The sequence below is a fragment of the Carcharodon carcharias genome, chromosome 21 (genome assembly GCF_017639515.1).
Source record: "Carcharodon carcharias isolate sCarCar2 chromosome 21, sCarCar2.pri, whole genome shotgun sequence".
Lineage (NCBI taxonomy): Eukaryota > Metazoa > Chordata > Chondrichthyes > Lamniformes > Lamnidae > Carcharodon > Carcharodon carcharias.
Genome location: NC_054487.1, coordinates 6,076,249 through 6,095,802, shown reverse-complemented (window position 1 = coordinate 6,095,802; position 19,554 = coordinate 6,076,249). Strand labels below are relative to the sequence as shown.

Genomic DNA, 19,554 nt, shown 5'->3' with positions numbered 1-19,554 from the left:
TTGGGACTTAGTCCAGAAAGCTAAATCTGAATTTCAAGAACCAACTTGCTCCAGTGTCCAAATGACCTGGTATCCTTTATAGAATGCCAGAAGCATCACTGTGGGAATCAAATAACCACACAAAAAGGAATCCTAAAGCCTAAAATTCTCTATTTTTTTGTTTTATACAATGGTTGTTATTTTTTCCCCCAATTTTTCCCTTCTTCTCTTAGTGACACTGTCAGTAATCAGGCAACAGACCATAGACTCTATATCTTTCCCATCTAGTTTTTTTCACCAATTTTATTACCTCCCCCTCTCCTGAAGGCACAGGCTTCTTACTGAGTTACAGCTCTACAGTTTCCTAACTGTAAATGGCCACTCTTGAAGAATAAGCCTCGAAAGTGAACACTGGCAGATTCTTCAATGCATCATGGCCCAGCCAGAGGTTAAGCTTCATTCATGTCCACAATTGTTTATTTCTAATAGGCATCATTTAGTCATGGTTAGGACTGCCTAATTTTTCTATGTTCTTTTTCAAAGTGAACTGAGATCATTGAATTTAGCAGAGCCTGGGGATGGAGCCAGGAAATATCCTGATCTGTAGGGCTCAGCAACTTACTGGAGATGCTGCTGAATCATCAGGGGAACTGTCATTCTTCATGCATTACAGTGAGCGATTACACCATGGAGTGCACCACAGTCAAAACAAGCTTTTATTTATCCAGCATCCATACATGACATTCCAAAAAGGGTTCACAAATAGGATACTGAGGCAAAACCCCTAGCAGATTTTCAACCTTTCTTAGCCGTGGGCTTAAGAGGTTGACTTGAAGGTCTCCAACTGCTGCTTCTGCAGCTGAAACCCTCACCATGCCTTTGTTATCTCTAGACATGATTATTCCACTAGTCTTCTGACCAGCCTCCCAGCTTCCACCCTCCGTGAACTTGACTGAGGTCAACCAAAACTCTGCTACCCATATCCTAACTCTCAGCAAGTCCTGTTCACCTATCTCCCCGAGCTCACTGACCTACATCCCAGTCCAGCAACACCTCAATTTTACAATTCTCAATCTTGTTTTCAAATTCCTCCTTGGTTTCACCCCTCCCTATCTCTCTAAACTCCTCCAGCCCTAAAATCATCCAAGCTCTCTGGGCTCTTCTAATTGTGGCCTCTTGTGCATCCACTGATAGTTCCACCTTGGCAGCCATGCCTTTAGCTGCCTAGGCCCCAAGCTCTGGAATCCCATTGCTAAACTCTCTGCTTCTCTCCCTCTCCTTCAATACCATCTCTTTGATCTTATGTGACTTGGTGCTAATTTTTGTTTAACAATGCTCCTGTGATGCATCTTGGGACATTTTATTACTGGTGTTAAAAGCGCGATGTAATACAGGTCTGTTGTTGTTTCAGCTGCAGGTAAGTCAGCACAGGCAGGGAAAATCACACCTGCGGCCTTCAGATTCATAGGACTTAGTACCACACTGGACCCTCTCTTACCAACTGAGCCATTAAGAGAACTACCTGCACCAGAATTGACACCGCGTTTAAAATATGATTTATGACATGCTAATTTTGAAGGAAATAGTGACAGGTGTTGCAATGAAAGCGCAGTATATGAGCACTTGGGCTTTAGTTACCTTTAGGCGGAACCTTGAGTAATGTCTTTATAAGGACTTAAAGGTGGCCTAAGCTCTAATTAAAATAATTAATCCAGTATCCGAGCATTTTTCATGGTGAAAGTATTAAATGTTACAAAGCGCTTTACCATATTTCCGACAAAAAATAATCTACTAACCGTGCATAATGGAGGTGTGATCGGTGTCCACATATAACAAACACGCAGGGGTTTGTTTTGCATTATACACATACACAAAGAGTAATCGAAATCCTTTCAAAGCAGAGTATATTATTTTTCAGTAAAATCATCTACTGTTTTTAATATTGCTATAAGAGAGATGTAATGAAATAATGGGGTGAAACACACCACTCCTGGCTCAGTCAGTTTCTCCAGTGAGTAGCTGAGCCAAAGCAAGAAAGACTTCAAATTTGTAAGGTGATGCATTTTGGCAGAAGGGAGAGGTAATATAGACATACTGAGAGAGTGGCTAGTAAAGTATTAGGGATCTTGGGTTTCATAAATAGATGCATCAAGTACAAAAGCAGGGAAGTTATGCTGAACCTCTGGTCAGACCTCAACTAGAATATTGCATCCAATTCGGATTACCACACTTTAGGAAGGATGAGAGAGTCCTTGAGAGAATGCAGTGGAGATTTACCAGAATGGATCCAGGGATAGGGAACTTTAGCAACAAGGTTAGGTTGGAGAAGCTAGGCTTGTTCTCCTGAGAGCAAAGGGGACTGAGGGGACATTTTATGGAGGTGTACAAGATTGTGACAGGTTTCAATATGGTAGACAAGGAAGAACTGCTCCCATTAGATGAGGTACAAGGACTGGGGATTTCAGGTTTTGTGCAAGGATTTGCAGGGGAGTTAGAGCTTTTTTTGAGCAGCAGGATGTAATGACCTAGAACTTGCAACCCATGGTGGAAGCAGAGATGATTAACTATTTCAAGGAGGAAATTGGATGAACATTTGAAGGAAATAAACTTGTTGGGCTTTGGGTAGATGAGGAAAATGGGACTGATTGGATTTCTACAGAGAACCAGCATAGGCCCGGAGCTGAATGGCCTCCATCTAAGCCATTAATGACTCGATAAATCACAACCGGCTATACTACAGAAGGACACTGGTCAGCCTGTCATATCTGTGCTGGGTCTTTGAAAGAGCAGTCGTGCGTAGTACCACACACTTGCTTTTTGGTTATAGGCTTTTAAAGTCCTCATCTTCAAGTACCTGCCCAACTTCCTTTTAAAATTCTTTATGGAATCAACTTCCAACTTAAAAATTCTTTCATGGGGCACGGTTTTAAAATTAGGGGTCACCCTTTTAGGACAGAGATGAGGAGACGTTTTATCAGAGGCTTGTGCAACTTTGGAACTCTCTGCCTCAGAAAGTGGAGGTGGAGGTGGGGTTATTGAATATTTTTAAGGCAGAGGTAGATTGATTATCTTACGTAACAAGAACCTAAGGTTAATCGGGGTTAGATGGGAATGGAAATCGAAACGCGAGATGATCAGCCATGATCTTATTGAATGGCAGAGCAGGCTCGAGGGGCTGAATGGTTTACTCTTGTTCCTATTTCTTATGTTCTTATTTGGGTGTTGCTGGCTAGGCCAGCATTTATTGCCCATCTCTAGTTGCCCTTGAGAAGGTGGTGGTGAGCCGCCATCTTGAACTGCTGCAGTTCATGTGGAATAGATACACCCACAGTGCTGTTGGGGAGGGAGTTCCAGGATTTTGACCCAGCGACAATGAAGGAATGGCAATACAGTTTCAAGTCAGGATGGCATGTGGTTTGTAGAGAAACATGCAGTTGGGTGGTGCTCTCATGCATCTGCTGCCTTAGTCTTTCTAGGTGGTAGAGGTCATAGGTTTGGAAGGGGCCATCAAAGAAGCCTTTGGCGAGTTGATTCAGTGCAGCTTGTAGACGGTACACACTGCTGCCACTGTGCATCAGTGACAGAAGGGGTGGATGTTGAAGGTGGTGAATTAAGATAACCCAATTGTGTCCTGGATGGTATCAAGCTTTATAAGTGTTGTTGGAGCTGCACTCATCCAGGCAAGTGGGGAGTATTCCATCACACTCCTGACCTGTGCCTTGTAGATGGTGGACAGGCTTTGAGGAGACGAATTATGAGCTGCAGGATTCCTAGCCTCTGACCTGCTCTTGTAGCCACAGTATTTATATGGCTAGTCCAGTTCAGTTTCTGGTCAATGGTAATGCCCAGGATGTTGATAGTGGGGGATTCAGCGATGATAATGCCATTGAATGTGAAGGGAAGATGGTTAGATTCTCTCTTGTTGGAGATGGCATTGCCTGACACTCGTGTGGCCTGAATGTTACTTGCCACTTATCAGCCCAAGCCTGATCATTATCCAGTTCACGTTCGATATGGATACAGACTGCTTCAGTGTCTGAAGGAGTCACAAATGATGAACATTGTGTAATCAGCAGCAATTGCCTTATGATGGAGGGAAGGTCATTGACGAAGGAGCTGAAGATGGCTAGGCTGAGGACACTACCTCGAACTCCTGCAGTGACTGACCTCCGACAACCGCAACCATCTTCCTTTGTGCTCAGTATGACTCCAACCATGGAGAGTTTTCCCCCTGATTCCCATTGACTTCAGTTTTCCTAGGGCTCCTAAGGCAGTCACTCCTACCTCACCTCTTGAATTCAGCTCTTTAGCCCATGTTTGGATGAAGGCTGTAATGGGCTGAGGTGCTAAATGGCCCTTGTTGAACCCAAATTGAACGTCAGTGAGCAGGTTATTGTTGAATAAGTGCCACTTGAAAGCACCATCGGCTATACCTTCCATCACTTTGCTGAACATTGATGCACTTTGATGATCGAGCGTAGACAGATCGGGCAGTAATTGGCTGGGTTGGATTTGTCCTTTTTTTTGTGGACAAGACATATCTGGGCGATTTTTCACATCACTGGCTAGATGCCAGTGTTGTAGCTGTACTGGAAAAGCTAGGTTAAGGGCACAGCTAGTTCTGGAGCACGTCTTCAGTACTATTGCCGGAATGTTGTCAGGGGCCTTAGCCTTTGAAGTATCCAATGCCTTCAGCTGCTTCTTCATATCACACGGAGTGAATTGAATTGGCTGAAGACTAACATCTGTGATGCTGGAGACCTCAGGAGGCTGAGATGGATCATCCACTCAGCACTTCTGGCTGAAGATGGCTGAAATGCTTCAACCTTGTCTTTTTCTCTGATGTACTGGGCTCCCCATCATTGAGGATGGGGATATTTGTGGAGCTTCCTCCTCCAGTTAGTCATTCAATTGTCCACCATCATTCATGACTGGATGTGGCAGGTCTGCAGACCATGGATCTGATCAGTTGGTTATGGGATTGCTTAGCTCTATCTATTGCATACTGCTTCTGCTGTTTAGCATGCAAGCAATCACCAGGTTGACACCTCATTTTTAGGTATGCCTGGTGCTGCTCCTGGCATGTCCTCCTGCCCTCTTCATTAAACCAGGGTGGATCCCCCAGCTTGATGGTAATGGTAGAATGGGGTGATATGCTGGGCCATGAGGTTACAGATTGTGTTTGAGTACAGTTTTGCTGCTGCTGATGGCCCACAGCACCTCATGGATGCCCGGTTTTGAGTTGCTAGATCTGTTTGAAATCTATCCCATTGAGCATGGTGGTAGTGGCACACAACACGATGCAGGGTATCCTCAATGTGAAGGTGGGACTTTGTCTCCACAAAGTGTGCAGTGGTCACTCCTACTGATACTGTCATAGATACATCTGCGGCAGGCAGGGAGGTTGGTGAGGACAAGGTCAAGTAGGTTTTCCCCTCCTGTTGGTTTCCGCACCACCTGCCACAGTCTAGCAGCCATGTCCTTTAGGAGTCATCCAGCTTGCTCAGCAGTGGTGCTACCACTCTTGGTGATGGACCACTGAAGTCCCCCATCCAGAGTACATTCTGTGCCCTTGTCACCCTCAGTGCTTCCTCCAAGTGGTGTTCAATATCAAGGAGTACGGATTCATCCGTTGAGGGAGGGTGGGGGTGGGGTAGGTGGTAACCAGCAGGTTTCTTTGCCCGTGTTTGACCTGACACCATTTGACTCCATGGGTCCAGAGTCAATGTTAAGGATTCCCAGGGCAACTCCCTCCCAATTGTATAACACTGTGCCTTGCCACCCTCAGTGCCTCCTCCAAGTACCTTGGTGCACTTCTGGTGGCTCTGTTCCGTTGATGGCACAGAACATACCTGGGGTTGGTGACTGTCTCTGGGACATTGTTTGTAAGGTATGATTCCGTGAGTGTACTTATGTCAGGCTGTTGCTTGACTAGTTTATAGGACAAGCCCCCAGATGTTGGTAAGGAGGACTTGCAGGGTTGACAGGGCTACAGCATTCCAGATGCCAATACTCTGAATAAAAAAAAAATAATCTTCCCTCTCAACCTTGTGCACAGATTTGAAATCTACAATCTTTTATTGACCCACTTACTAGAGGCAATAACTTTTCTCCATCTACTTCGTGAAAATCTCTATTAGGTTACCTCTTAATCTTCCCTGTTCCAAGGAGGACAGTTTTAACTTATCCAAAGATTCCTCATAACTTAAGTTCCTCATATCACAGAATCACACAGTGCAGAAGAGGCCCTAGGGCCCATCAAGTCTGCATCGACATGTGAGGAACACCTGACCTACCTACCTAATCCCATTTACCAGCACTAGGCCTACTCATCCCTAATTACATTCCAGCAAACCTCTTCGGTACCCTGAGGTCTTTACATTGTTCCTGATGTGTGGCACCTAGAACTGACCACTACACCCTAGCATAACCAGTGACTTATAAGGTTCTAGCACAATCTCTTTGCTTTTACATTCTATGCCACCATTTACAAACCCAAACTCTCAGTTCTTTTTTAACCATCTTATCAACTTACACAAATCCTTAAAAGGTAGCATGCTATGTGGATACCATGTTTCTTTGTTCATCCAAACTTGTTAAAAATCATGCCATTACTTGCATTTATATAGCGTCTATCACAACCTCAGCATGTCCGAAAGTACTTTACAGTCAAAGAAGTAATTTTTAAAGTCTAGTCACTGTTGTAACATCGGAAACAAGGCAGACAATTTGCACACAGGCTCCCACAAACCACACTGAAATAAATTATCTGATAATCTGCTTCCTTGGTGATATCTGTCAAGGGGTAAATATTGGATGCGATATTGGGGAGAACTCCCATGTTCTGCTTAAAATATTGTCAAAGGATCTTCTATATCCACCTGAGAGGGTAGGTGGTCTATGTTTAACATCTCATTCAAAATAAATAGCACCTCAGGCTGTGCAGCACTCCCTCTAAACTGTACTATACTTGCAGGTCTCTGAACTTGCATATTCTCAATGAGCAGCAAACATGCTACCATTGATCCAAGGCTGACATTTTCCAGGAGGGACCCAGATTTGATCTTTGATCTGTGTCAAGCTAGTTGATCTCTGTTGTGGGATACCACAAGAAGCCTCAAGAACCCCGGGATAGGATGGGAAAAAAAAATGGACAGCATTTGAGCTTCTGAGCAATATCCAGCAACCTCTGTCAGGTGTGTTTATGTGGCTTCCTAGCAAGGACATAATTGGGCAAGGCTGTGATGTCCTATCTTAGTAGCTGAACAGCCACTGGCACTGCCAAGAATTATGTAACAATATTAAATAAATCATTCATATTCTGATAAGAAATTCAGAAGAAACTTCTTTACCCAGAGAGTGGTTTGAGTGCAGAATTCACTTTTATAAGAATGTCTTGTAAAGATGTCTTTGAAAAGAAGCTAGTGAAACACGAGAAAAGAATAGAAGGTTATACTGAGATGAAGAGGGGTGAGAGGACGCTCATGTGGAGCACAAACACCAGCATAGACCAGTTGGGTCATACGGTCTGATTGGGCACTATATGTTCTGTGATGTAATTCTATGTAATAATTCATTTTACTAGGCACCAGAAGGCAATTCACACTATGAAACTATAAAGAAGAAAAATTGAAGGTAAAAATTAGTAAGAAAGTTATTAAATCCTTTCTTTCTTTCCAATTATTTCAACTTTTATTTCAGAAGAACCATCTTGCAATCATTCAAAATGTCCAGCGTCACTGACACGTACAAGGGACATAAAACAAATATTTTAAAATTTTAATAGAAAGGTGTGCATGTTTGAAATATCAGTTGGCTTGGACATATGTGTGTTAAAAAGATGCATCATGATCTTGGGCTTCTGATGACTTGAGAAACCCTACTGAGCTTTGCTTTGCAATTCGTCACATCGTCATTGCTGGGAGTAATGTTCAGATCTGTCATGTGCTGAACAGATTGTGGTCTTTGCTCTGGGTGACTTATCTCACACTTGCCCTTCAAACATGTTATAGCCATGTAAGGATACACTGGGAGGTATGATTCACCACAACATGCAGTGAAATTGAATCCAATATCAGTGCAGCTCAAAATACATGCTATAGTGGAATTTTAGTTTTAAAAAATCACATCGTCAAGTATCTGCCATCCATTGCTCACTATCATTAAAAACAGAACAAAATGGTACCATTAGAGTCATCTACATTAGGATTGTCTATCATTACAAAGACCAGCATTTCATTCAAATGATTGACATGTTAATAGGCTTGGATTGCATTAATAAATTCAATTCAATTCTGTTTAGGTTCAATTATATTTGGCTCTTCAGCCAGGAACTCTTGTGCAAGACCTCCCATGTTTACATTACTAAATCAACCCTCTGATTCTGATAGGAGAACATGGGTATGACTCCCTTAGAAGGGAGCTGGTTTTGGTAACATAAACCCAGGGTGACCCAAGAATGACCCAAGGTGACAGAATGAGCATGTGTAAAAGCACCTTCTCTCATGGTTTATAATGCAAATTTCTTGACTCTTTTGTAATGTGTACGAGCCTGTGTGTGACACTCTATATAACACACAATCCAAACACTATCATATATTGTTGAGGAAGATTCTCGTTTTGTATTTACACTGACATTTTCTATTTAAATTAGTGAAGACAGAAATCTCAGACAAGTTCTCAAACTTGTTTCATATTTAACCCAACTTACATTTGACAAGACAGCAGCACATACTCCAAACAATCTTAGAGTATCTGCCTTGGCTCAGTGGTCACATTCCTGCCACTATGAGAAGGCTTTCGGTTCTAGTCCCATTCCATAAACTATAAGGGAATATTGCTGTGATACCTTTGTAGGACAGAAATACTAATGCATATGTGTGGAGTTCAAGTACCCAGCTAAAACTGTCTATCTATACTTATTTATTTTACGCACACACACGAGGGAACTATTATATCCCTCCCTCCTGAATGAAAATGTTACACAAAGTTCAAATTCCATACAAATTATATAAATTTGTTTTTCATTTATTTACAAATCCAAGTTTACCATTGATTTTGTATTCCTAAGAGGATGCCTCCTTTCTTGACCCAACCTTTCAGAACTTGGGAAAAGGCCTTTACACATCTGGGCCTGAGTTGGAGGAGTTTTCTCCAGAGGCTGATTTTGCCCTTGGCTTTCTATTGAAATTTCCACCTTAGACATGCCTGTCTGGTTTTGACTCGGATCTGAACTGGTTTCAGCCCAACTTTTTTTTGGAGTAACTGTTGGCAATCTAGTCATATCCCAACTATCTAGTTCATCATTCTCATTTGATTCTTCCCAACTTCCTCCTTCGTAAACCTCTGAATTTAAAACATGATCTACATGTACAAACCTAATGTTCCCACTAACAAACATTTTCATGATCCTAGCCGGTTCTAGCACTTATGATTTGCTTTCACCTTAACCTTCTGGTTCAACTTCAGACTTCCTTCTCTCACTCGACCCCTATCATGATCCTCTTTCTGACTGGATTGTTGTTCTTACACTAACTGCCAATTGTGGTTTCAGCAATGAAAACCTCGTTCTAGGTTGTTTTCTAAGAAACAATTCGGCTGGCACTCTATCGGTAGTAGTGTGAGGTGTGTTACCGTGAATAAACAGTTTGTGTTCGATGACAACTGTCATTTCTTCCAATTTGTAAATGGCATCCCCATTTGAAGCGAGATGATACGTGGGACTTTAGCGTATTTTACCCCATTCATCCTCATAAATTTTACAAATTCTTCTGAACAAAACTAAGGTCTGTTGTCTGACAATTCCCTCTGGGAACCCATAAGCAAAAAACAAACTATGCAAAATATCTAGAGTTTTGATAGCTGTTATTGGAAACTCCTCAGTCCCCTTCAAAGGGCGGTCACAACAAATAGCTGGTTTTTCAGAATTTGAAGGGCAACAACGTGTAGCCTCTGCCATACTGTAGCTGGCCATTCCCCTGGTTGCAAAGGCACTGATGGCTACTTCTTTTCTACAGCTTGACATACTCTACCCTGTTTCACTGTGTCTTCTATGCCCTTATAAAACCCTGGCCACCAAGGATAGCTTCACGCTAAACTCTTTGTCAAGCTCATCCCCAAGCATTGATCATGAAGATTACATTGCAATTGCAATCTGTACCTTTCAAGAATTACAACCCTGGCTCCCTACACAACCTTCATCAATTAACAATGCATTCTAATGCATTAAAAATGGCCTGCTTTCTAAACCCAGTGTGTGTTGATCATGCACACTTCTGGTATAGTCATTGGCCCTTGCCAGAATAGGGTCCCTGTGAGTTACTCTACCAATGTCATCTGCTGCGACTGGCAACTCATCTATGTGTGAAAAGCATGTCTTCCCTGTTGGGGTCTACCTCGGATGGGGTTGGTGATCTAAACAACACATCAGCATTATAATGTTCTTCCAAATGTCTGTACTTAATGCCGCACTGATAAACAGACAAAATCAAAGGGTCTTGAGGACTCGAAACGTCAACTCTTTTCTTCTCTGCCGATGCTGCCAGACCTGCTGAGTTTTTCCAGGTAATTCTGTTTTTGTTTTGTATTTCCAGCATCCGCAGTTTTTTGTTTTTGTAGACAAAATCAAAGCCCATCTCTGCATTCAGGCCACAGCTAAAGTGGGCTCTGGTGACTTGGGTTCAAAAGAGCAGTCAGTGGCTTACGATCAGTTTCCATTATGAAACTACGACCAAACAGGTATTAATAAAATTTTCTTAATCCTAGAATTAAAGGCAGTGCTTCAAGTTCAACCTGAGCATAAGTTCACTTGCTGGCACTGAGCATGTGTGACAATCTTCCCTCACCATTATCCAACACATGAGAGATCACAGCACCTACTCCATGTGGAGAGGCATCACATACTCGCTTAATCTTTTTGGACACATTATAATGTACAAGCACTGTACCATCTACCAATTTACTTTTAAACAACTGGAATGCCTTGTCACAATTCCTTGTCCAATTCTATGGAACACCCTTTCTCAAGGAGTTTGTTCAATGGATGCAATAAGGTTGCCAAATTTGCTATGAATTTACTGTAGTAATTCACTAAATCGAAAACTTATCTGAGCTCAGAGATATTCTGATGGTGTGGCACACTTCTTATTGCTTGAGACTCTCTCTTGGTAGGATGTAACCCATCTTTGTCTACCCCATGACCCAAATACTGTAGAGTTTTGAAACATTTCATATTTATGCCTTTGCCCAAATTTTACGCTTTTCTAAACTAACTTTGGAGCGCTTTTTTCAGCATGGGTCTGCCTGTTTGGAACTGTAATAAGTGTGTCATCCAAATACCACACTACTCCCTAAATTCCTTGCAAAATTTTCTCAGAAAATTCCAGGGGCTGAAGAAACACCAAATGGCAACCAGTGAAACTGAAATAGACCCATGTGAGTATTAATAGTCAAATATTACTTAGACTCATTGTCTAATTCCAAGTTGCAGATGGGCATTTATCAGATCTAACTCTGAAGAAATCTGACCTGACAACATTGCAAACAGATTCACTATATTTGGCAAAGTATTGGATGGATGACATTCTAGTATCTGATTTAAGGTTACTTTATATTCACCACATATTCTTACAGTACCATTTAACTTTGGACTCACCACTATGTCTTTTCAGTTCTTGCTTTGCTTCCTCCCTTAGGGCTAGGGCACTGGATGATGCCTGTAGTAAACTGATCTTGCATTCTTCTGAACCTGTACATCAGCCTTCTATCCTTGAATCAGTTGGCCAATTTCACTAAACACCCAAGGGTTATTTGTGATCATGTTATCTTGCATTATAAATTTCACTTCTATGAGAAAAAGCTTGTTCCACTTTAAGTGCTGCTAACCAGTTTCCTCCTAACAAGGCTCATTTTTCACCCTTCACCAGCGATGGGCAGTTTTGCACATTGTTCCTTATATGTGACTAAAATGGACACACTTCCCATAATGTGAATTTTCTCTCCTTCATAACTTCCTAATTCTATGCTTTATTTCTCCAATTGAAGTTGACTCATGGTATAGTGATTCAGGAATCACGCTAACTGATACACCCATGTTGATCTCCATCTATGATGCCCTGTGAATTTCCACTGGACATCTTTGTGCTTCAGATCATATGGGTCTCAACTCATTGACCTGATGTTCAACAACCATATGCAGTGGCTCTCTTTTCCTCCAGCCAGGGTTTGCTTTGTTTACATTCTCTCAGCATGCCTTGACAAGATGACTCTTCTTGTAGCTGTTGCACTGCCTTCACAAATGGACAATACTGTGCACAATGTTGGCCTAAGCACTGGTAACAGGACTTGGTCATACCTCTGCTACTACTAATTGCCATTGTTGGGGCTTCCTGAATGCTCAGCTGCAGCTTGCTTACTTCAGCAGATGACTGGCAATGGTTAATTCTAACTTCTCTTGAGTCACATTCCTCCACGTCAAGGACAATGCTGTTTGACAAACTATGTCGAAAGTTAGCTTTGGCAAGTCGCAACTTACTGCAAATGTGTTGACTTTCTAAAACACACGTAAATCTGTTCCACAATGTTCCCTCTTGAAATTATCCAAAATTACAATGAACGGTCAGCTTTTTCAAAGCCATGATAAAGTCTTCAATGTCCTCACCGGGCAACTGATTCTTTGTGCCAAACTATTAGCTCTCAGCAATCTCTGATGGCTTTGGATTGTTGTGCTGCTCAAGCTTACACAAAATGTCCAACAGCAGTGGGGTCTGTCAGCTTGGCAGGATGAGCAAATTCTTGAGCTGGGCCTACACTCCTGGGCCTGCTTCCATCAAAATTATCGCCCTTTTTCCGACTTCCTGATGAACATCTGGATTATCAGGATCATCGGGGATATTATTAGCAGTAAGAAAAACATCTTTAGCCACTCCACATACACACCAAAAGACTCTCGGTCATGGCTATACTCTCCCAGTCACCTAATAATACATGTTGATGCAGCCATAGTTGAAAGTCAGCCTATCTACATGTACAAACAGCCTTTCAAGATTGGATTTTTAAGCCTATGTCTCAGCAAAAAAAAAACCTCAGTCCCTCTGCTGTTTTGCTAAAAGCTTCCCCAGCCTAAATTTGTTTGGCTATGGAATCCACAATCCGACCTTGCTACCAGACTGTGATAGCTTTGCAGGATAAAAACACTGGTGCTCAATTGTTGGGTACTTGAACATGGAGTTCTAGTACTCAACTGAAACCGGTTTATTCTGGTTCGCTTATCTACGTAGACACACAAATGAACACGAGGCTGCCATTATAGTTATCAGTTGCAATCATTAATGAGACTTTGTTTTCTATCTCAGTTGGATGTAAAAGATTCCATTACATTATTTGAAGTACAGCAGGCCAATATTTATTAGTCACATTGCAAAAGCAGATTATCTGACCATTTATGTGGTTTGTGGGACTTTGCTGTTTGCAATTTGGCTGCTGTATTTCCTACACTTCAATAGTGACTGCACTTCAATAGTACTTAATTGGCTGTACAGTGCTTTGCGACGTTCCGAGATCACGAAAGCAACTATATAAATGCAAATCCTTTCCTCTCCTTGGTTTTAAAAAAAAACAACATACCTGCCGTCAGGCCATTCCCTGTCCAATCACCCGACCACAACTATTTGAAGAGCAACAGGGAGCCCTCCTAGGGCTAATATCCCTCACTTAACCAACACCAGTGTCTGTTCTATTCTGACAATCATTAGAATTATCCCACTCATTTATGGAAATCACTCTTCCCCACTCCTGACAGCACTGACTCCTGAGTAAGCAAAGTGGGGCTGTAAGGAGCAAGACTTCATTGAGCAGAGCGGGGCTGTAAAGAATGAGAAGAGTAAAATGGATAGTGGTCAATCCGCAGTATAAGGAAGTGCAGTCAGAGAGGGAATGGGTGACAGGCAAGAAGAAGGGAGGCAGGCAGGTAGTTAGGAAAGCCCCACAGCACTGTTCACTCAAGAACCATTTTTCTGGGTTGGAAAATGGTGAGGGTGAAGCTTCCTCTGGAGAATGCAGCCAGGGCCAAGTTCATGGCACTGTGGGTGGCTCAGCTGTACAAGGGGGAGGAGTAAAAGTGCAAGAACAATAGTGGCAGGAGACTCAATAGTGAGGAGTGCAGACAGGCTCTTCTGCGGCTGTAGACGTGACTCCAGGATGGTGTGTTGCCTCCCTGGTGCCAGGGTCAAGGATGTCACATAACAGCTGCAAAGCATTCTGAAGGGGGAGGGCGAACAGTCAGAGATCATGGTTCACATTGGTACCAACGACAATAGGTAGAAAGAGGGATGAGGTCCTGCAAAAAGAATTTAGGGAGCTTGGTAGCAGATTAAAAAGCAGGACCTTAAAGGTTGTAATCTCTAGATTACTGCCTGTGCCAGAGGAACAGGAGGACAGAGAGAATGAATGTATAGCTGAAGAAATGGTGCAGGAGGGAGGGCGTTAGTTTCTTGGATCAATGGGTCTGTTTCTGGTGAAGGTGGGGCATGTACAAATAGGATGGGTTGAACCTGAACTGGAACGGGACCAACATCCTTGTGGGGAGGTTTGCTGGTGTTGTTGGGGGGTGGTGGTTTAAACTAATTTGGCAAGGGGATGGGATGTAGAGTGGAGGTACAGCCAAATATAGAAGAGAAACTAAGTCAGTTTGGAAGGCACAGCAAATATAGACTTGTTAAGGCACAAGGGAATAATGCAAGGCTGGGTTGTATCTATTTTAATGCAAGGAGTCTTACAAGTGAAGCAGGTGAATTGAGGGCATTGATTAACACATGGGAATGATATTGTTGCTATCACAGAGACATGGTTGAGGGAAGGGCAGGACTGGCAGCTCAATAATTAAGGGTATAGAATCTTCAGGCGTGATGGGGGGTGGGGGTGTAAAAGAGGGGCTGGTTTTGCACTATTGATCAAGGAATCAATTATTGCAGTAAGGAGGGACGGAATCTTAGAAGGTTCCTCAAATGACATCACATGGGTAGAACTTAAAAACAAAAAAGGAGGCAATCACTTTGCTGGGAGTGTACTATAGGCCTCTAAACAGTCAGGGGGGGATAGAGTAGATGATATATAGGCAAATCTCAGAGAGGTGTAAAAATAATAGGGTAATAACAGCAGGGGATTTCAACTTCCCCAATATTAACTGGGATAGTATTAGTGTGAAAGGCTTAGAGGGGGCAGAATTCTTAAAAGTGTATCCAGGAGAGCTTTTTGAGCCAGCACGTAGAAAGTCATACAAGAGAAGGGTGGTACTGGACCCAATCTTATGGGATGAAGCCGGGAAAATGGTAGAAGTGTCAGTAGGGGAGCATTTCGGGGATAGTGACCATAACTCTGTAAGATTTAAGGTTGTTATGGAAAAGGACAAAGACGGACCAGAAATGAAGGTCCTTAATTGGGGGAAAGTTGATTTCAGTATAAGACAGGATCTGGCCAAAGTGGACTGGGAGCAGCTACTTGTAGGAAAGTCCACATCAGACCAGTGGGAGTCATTCAAAAAGGAAATAGTGAGAGTTCAGGGCCAACATGTTCCTGTAAAGGTAAAGGGTAGGACCAGCAAGTCCAGAGAACCCTGAGTGTCAAATGATATAGAGGATTGGATAAAATAAAAAGGAGGCTTATAGCAGATACAGAGGGCTAAAAATAGCAGAAACCCTAGAGAAGTATAGAAACATGGGGGACGGTGGGGTACTTAAAAAAAGTAATTAGGAGAGCAAAGAGGGGGCATGAAAAAGCACTGGCAGGTAAGAAAAGGAAAATCCAAAGGCATTTTATAAATATATTAAGAGTAAGGGGATAACCAGGGAAAGAGTAGGGTCCATTAGGGACCAAAGGTGCTATCTGTGTGTGGAGCCGGAGGCTTATGTGGGGTTTTAAATGATACTTTTCATCTGTGTTCACTATAGGGAAGGACGACGGAGATGTAGAAATCAGGGAGGGGGATTGTAATATACTTGAACAAATTAGCATTGAAAGGGAGGAGCTATTAGTGGCTTTAGCCGGCTTAAAAGTGGATAAATCCCCAGGTTCAAGTGAGATGTATCCCAGGCTCAATGTGAGGCTAAGGAGGAGATTGCAGGGGCTTTGACACTTAATTTTCAAATCCTTTCTGGCCACAGGAGAGGTGCCAGGGGACTGGAGGACAGTGAATATGGTGCCTTTATTCAAGAAAGATAGTAGGGATAAACCAGGTAATTACAGGCCAGTGAGTCTAACATCAGTGGTAGGGAAACTACTGGAAGGAATTCTGAGAGATTGAGTTAATCTCCGCTTGGACAGGCAGGGATTAATCAGGGATAGTCAGTATGGCTTTGACAGGGGCCCATCATATCTAACAAATTTGAATTTTGAGAGGAGGTGGCTAGTTGTGTAGATGAGGGTAGTGCAGTTGACGTAGTCTACATGGACTTCAGTAAGGCTTTTGACAAGGTCCCGCACAGAATGGTCAAGAAGGTAAGAACCCATGGGATCCAGGGCAATTTGGTAAATTGGATCCAAAATTGGCTTAGTAGCAGGAGGCAGAGGGTGATAGTCAAAGGTTGCTTTTGCAGTTGGAAGCCTGTGATGAGAGGTGTACCGCAGGGATCGGTGCTGGGACCTTTGCTGTTTGTAGTGTATGTTAATGATTTAGATGTGAAATATAGGAGGTATGATCAGTAAGTTCACAGATGACATGAAAATTGGTGGTGTCATAAATAGTGAGGAGGATAGACTTAGATTACAGTATGATATCGATGGGCTGGTAAGATGGGTAGAGCAGTGGCCAATGGAATTTAATCCTGAGAAGTGTGAGGTGATGCAGTTTGGGAGGACTAACAAGACAAGTGAGTATATAATGAATGGTATGTCCTAGGAAGTACAGAGGATCAGAGGGACTTTGGTGTACATGTCCATAGATCCCTGAAGGTAGCAGCACAGGTAGATAAGGTAATTAAGAAGGCATATGAGACATTTCCCTTTATTGACCGAGGCCTAGAATATAAGAACAAGAAGGTTATGGTGGAGCCATATAAAACGTTAGTTAGGCCACAGCTGGAGCACTGTGTGCAGTTCTGGTCACCACACTATAGGAAGGATGTGATTGTGCTGGAGAGGGTGCAGAGGAGATTCACCAGGATGTTGTCTGGCTGGAGCATTTTAGCTATGAAGAGAGACTGGATAGGCTGGGGTTGTTTTCCTTAGAGCAGAGAAGGCTGAGGGGATACCTGATAGAGATATACAAAATTATGAGGGGCATCGATAGGAAGAAACTTTTCCCCTTAGTGGAGGTGTCAATAACCGGGGCATAGATTTAAGGTAAGGGGCAAGAGGTTTAGTGGGGATTTAAGGAAAAATGTTTTCACCCAGAGGGTGGTTGGAATCTGGAACACACTGCCTGAGGGGGTGGTAGAGGCAGGAATCCTCACAACATTTAATAAGTATTTAGATGAGCACTTGAAATGCCAAAGCATACAGGGTTACAGGCCAAATGCTGGAAAATGGGATTAAAATAGAGAGGTGCTTAATAGCCAGCATGGACACAATGGGCTGAAGGGCCTGTTTCTGTGTTGTATTATTCTATGATATATCAGAATTAATTATTTAAACTGCATATTTTACTTGTAATACAGAATAAAGAACTCAAAGTCACTGACCTGGCCATTTTATCATGTGATGCTAACACAGGCAACCTCATTCAAATTGTTTCCTACAATACATTATAACACACTTAATAAGATGCACCTTTTCTCAGTTCAGCGTGCAAAACAACTAGGGTAACAATACCAAAACCATGCCACATAATTCAACATTCAGGGGACTCTGTCTTACATCTCACCTTCAATCGCAGTCTGAAAAAAACCTCAGAGTACTAGATTGTAATATAAAGGCAGAAAAAAAATCAGGGTAAAACAAAAATATCCGAAGTCTTGAGCATTACAAGGGGCAAAATGCCCCTCAAAAACATTTAAAATAACAATCGTCCAGAAATATGGGAACCAAAGAAGGTTGTTCAGCTCAAAATGGCTTTGCAATTCAATTACATCATGGCTGATCTGTATCACAAATCCATTTGCCTGCCTTGATTCCATACCCCTTAATATCCTTACGCAAAGGAAAAAGAAACTATCTAACCATCTCAAATACAACTGCTTGTCCTTTGCTTCTTGATTTATGTTTGTCAACTGTGGTATTTCAGCTGGTAACCTGTCTGATGGTCATCTCTGGTCATACATAATAAAAAGGGGCCATTTTCTATTCTCAGAACCCCTCCACTTAATGACTGTCGACCGTACAGTATTCACAGGCATGTACGTGGACTGAAAGTGCTGGGCATGTGGACATCACTTTACACTGAACAAGTCCCTTTAAACTAAAATTAACTTTTGAGTGCTCAGTCATGCAGGCAGTTAGCAGCAGTGACATTGATGAGCAAGGGAGAGACACAACAGAAACCTGTTTAGACAGCAACTGGGTTAATTTCACTTTAAAGCCTAGATACATCAAAATAGGCCAGGTATGGATGTCAAAAATTGGGCGTGACTCACTCCAAAAGGAGTGAGATTTGAAATCGAGAGTTCCACCCTAAATAATGACGACGCCTTCTGGTTGTAAACTCCGCTTTCAAAGTATTATTGGTGGCTACACTAAAAGAAAAATGCAGGATCAGAATTAAAACGCTGATCAAAGGTTAATGGAAAGTGATAAGTTTCCTCTCAGCACCCGGAAGGAAGGAAGGACTTGGTAGGGTGGGGGAATCAAGTCTTCAAGGCTTCTGTTGATTGATTGATTGTTTTGAACGGTTAATGAACAATAGACTCACCTTGTGGGTGTTTTTGTCTAATTTGGCCTGGTCGGGATCGCCGCTGGCACAGGAGGATGACCAGTCTTCCTGCTGGGCACTGCGACTATGGGGGGCATCTCTCTTGACCCTGGATGCGCCCCTGAAGGATGCCAGCTGCTGGAAGACCTCTGCCCGGTGGGCTGGTAACTCGGGGAAATCCCTCTTGTGGTCGCAGGACCCCGGGCAGCCCAACAGGGCGATGAGGAGGAAACCGATGAGCTTCGTAGCCATTCCTTCTTCTGAGAGAAAGAAACAAAAAAAGTACCGAGTGAGAAAGGGAAGAAGAGGAAGAAAAAAAAAAACTCAACAACTTAAAAACAAGGAAATAAAGAGGAGTCAGGGCGGTGCGTTGCGGGTGATGCTGTTGGATGCCCGCCAGCACCGTGTGTCCCGTTGCTAAGCTGGGTTGGGGTGTTGCTATGAGATGATGTGATAAAGGCTTCCTGTTGTGCACCTGTCACCTGTGCAACAGCCCAAGTGATGTCAAAAATGTGAAAGTGTCGCCGCTGTTACTCCTGAAATTCCAGCTGGACTTCGTACCACCTCATTTCACACCCTGAAGGTGGGGGGAGGAGGAGGGGGGGGGGGGGGGGGGGGGGGGGTCACCCACCTCTGCTCTCCTCAGCAATGCAAAATGCACCATATCCAATTCCCCGCCCCCTTCATTAACCAACCTGAAACAACAAAAAAGGGAAGTTCCAACTCCAGTGTTAACC

The 19,554-nt window shown here is 42.9% G+C and overlaps 1 protein-coding gene across 1 annotated transcript in view; it reads right to left on the bottom strand.

The window, feature by feature from the left end:
* The window catches only part of LOC121293294 (sortilin-like), a 114,151-nt gene extending 95,003 nt beyond the window's left edge, over positions 1-19,148 (bottom strand). The window contains exon 1 of the mRNA XM_041216194.1: positions 18,818-19,148. Coding sequence (XP_041072128.1) covers positions 18,818-19,069 — 252 coding nt within the window. The 5' untranslated portion in view covers positions 19,070-19,148. The remainder of the gene's footprint in view (positions 1-18,817) is intronic.
* Between the last annotated feature and the right edge of the window lie 406 nt (positions 19,149-19,554).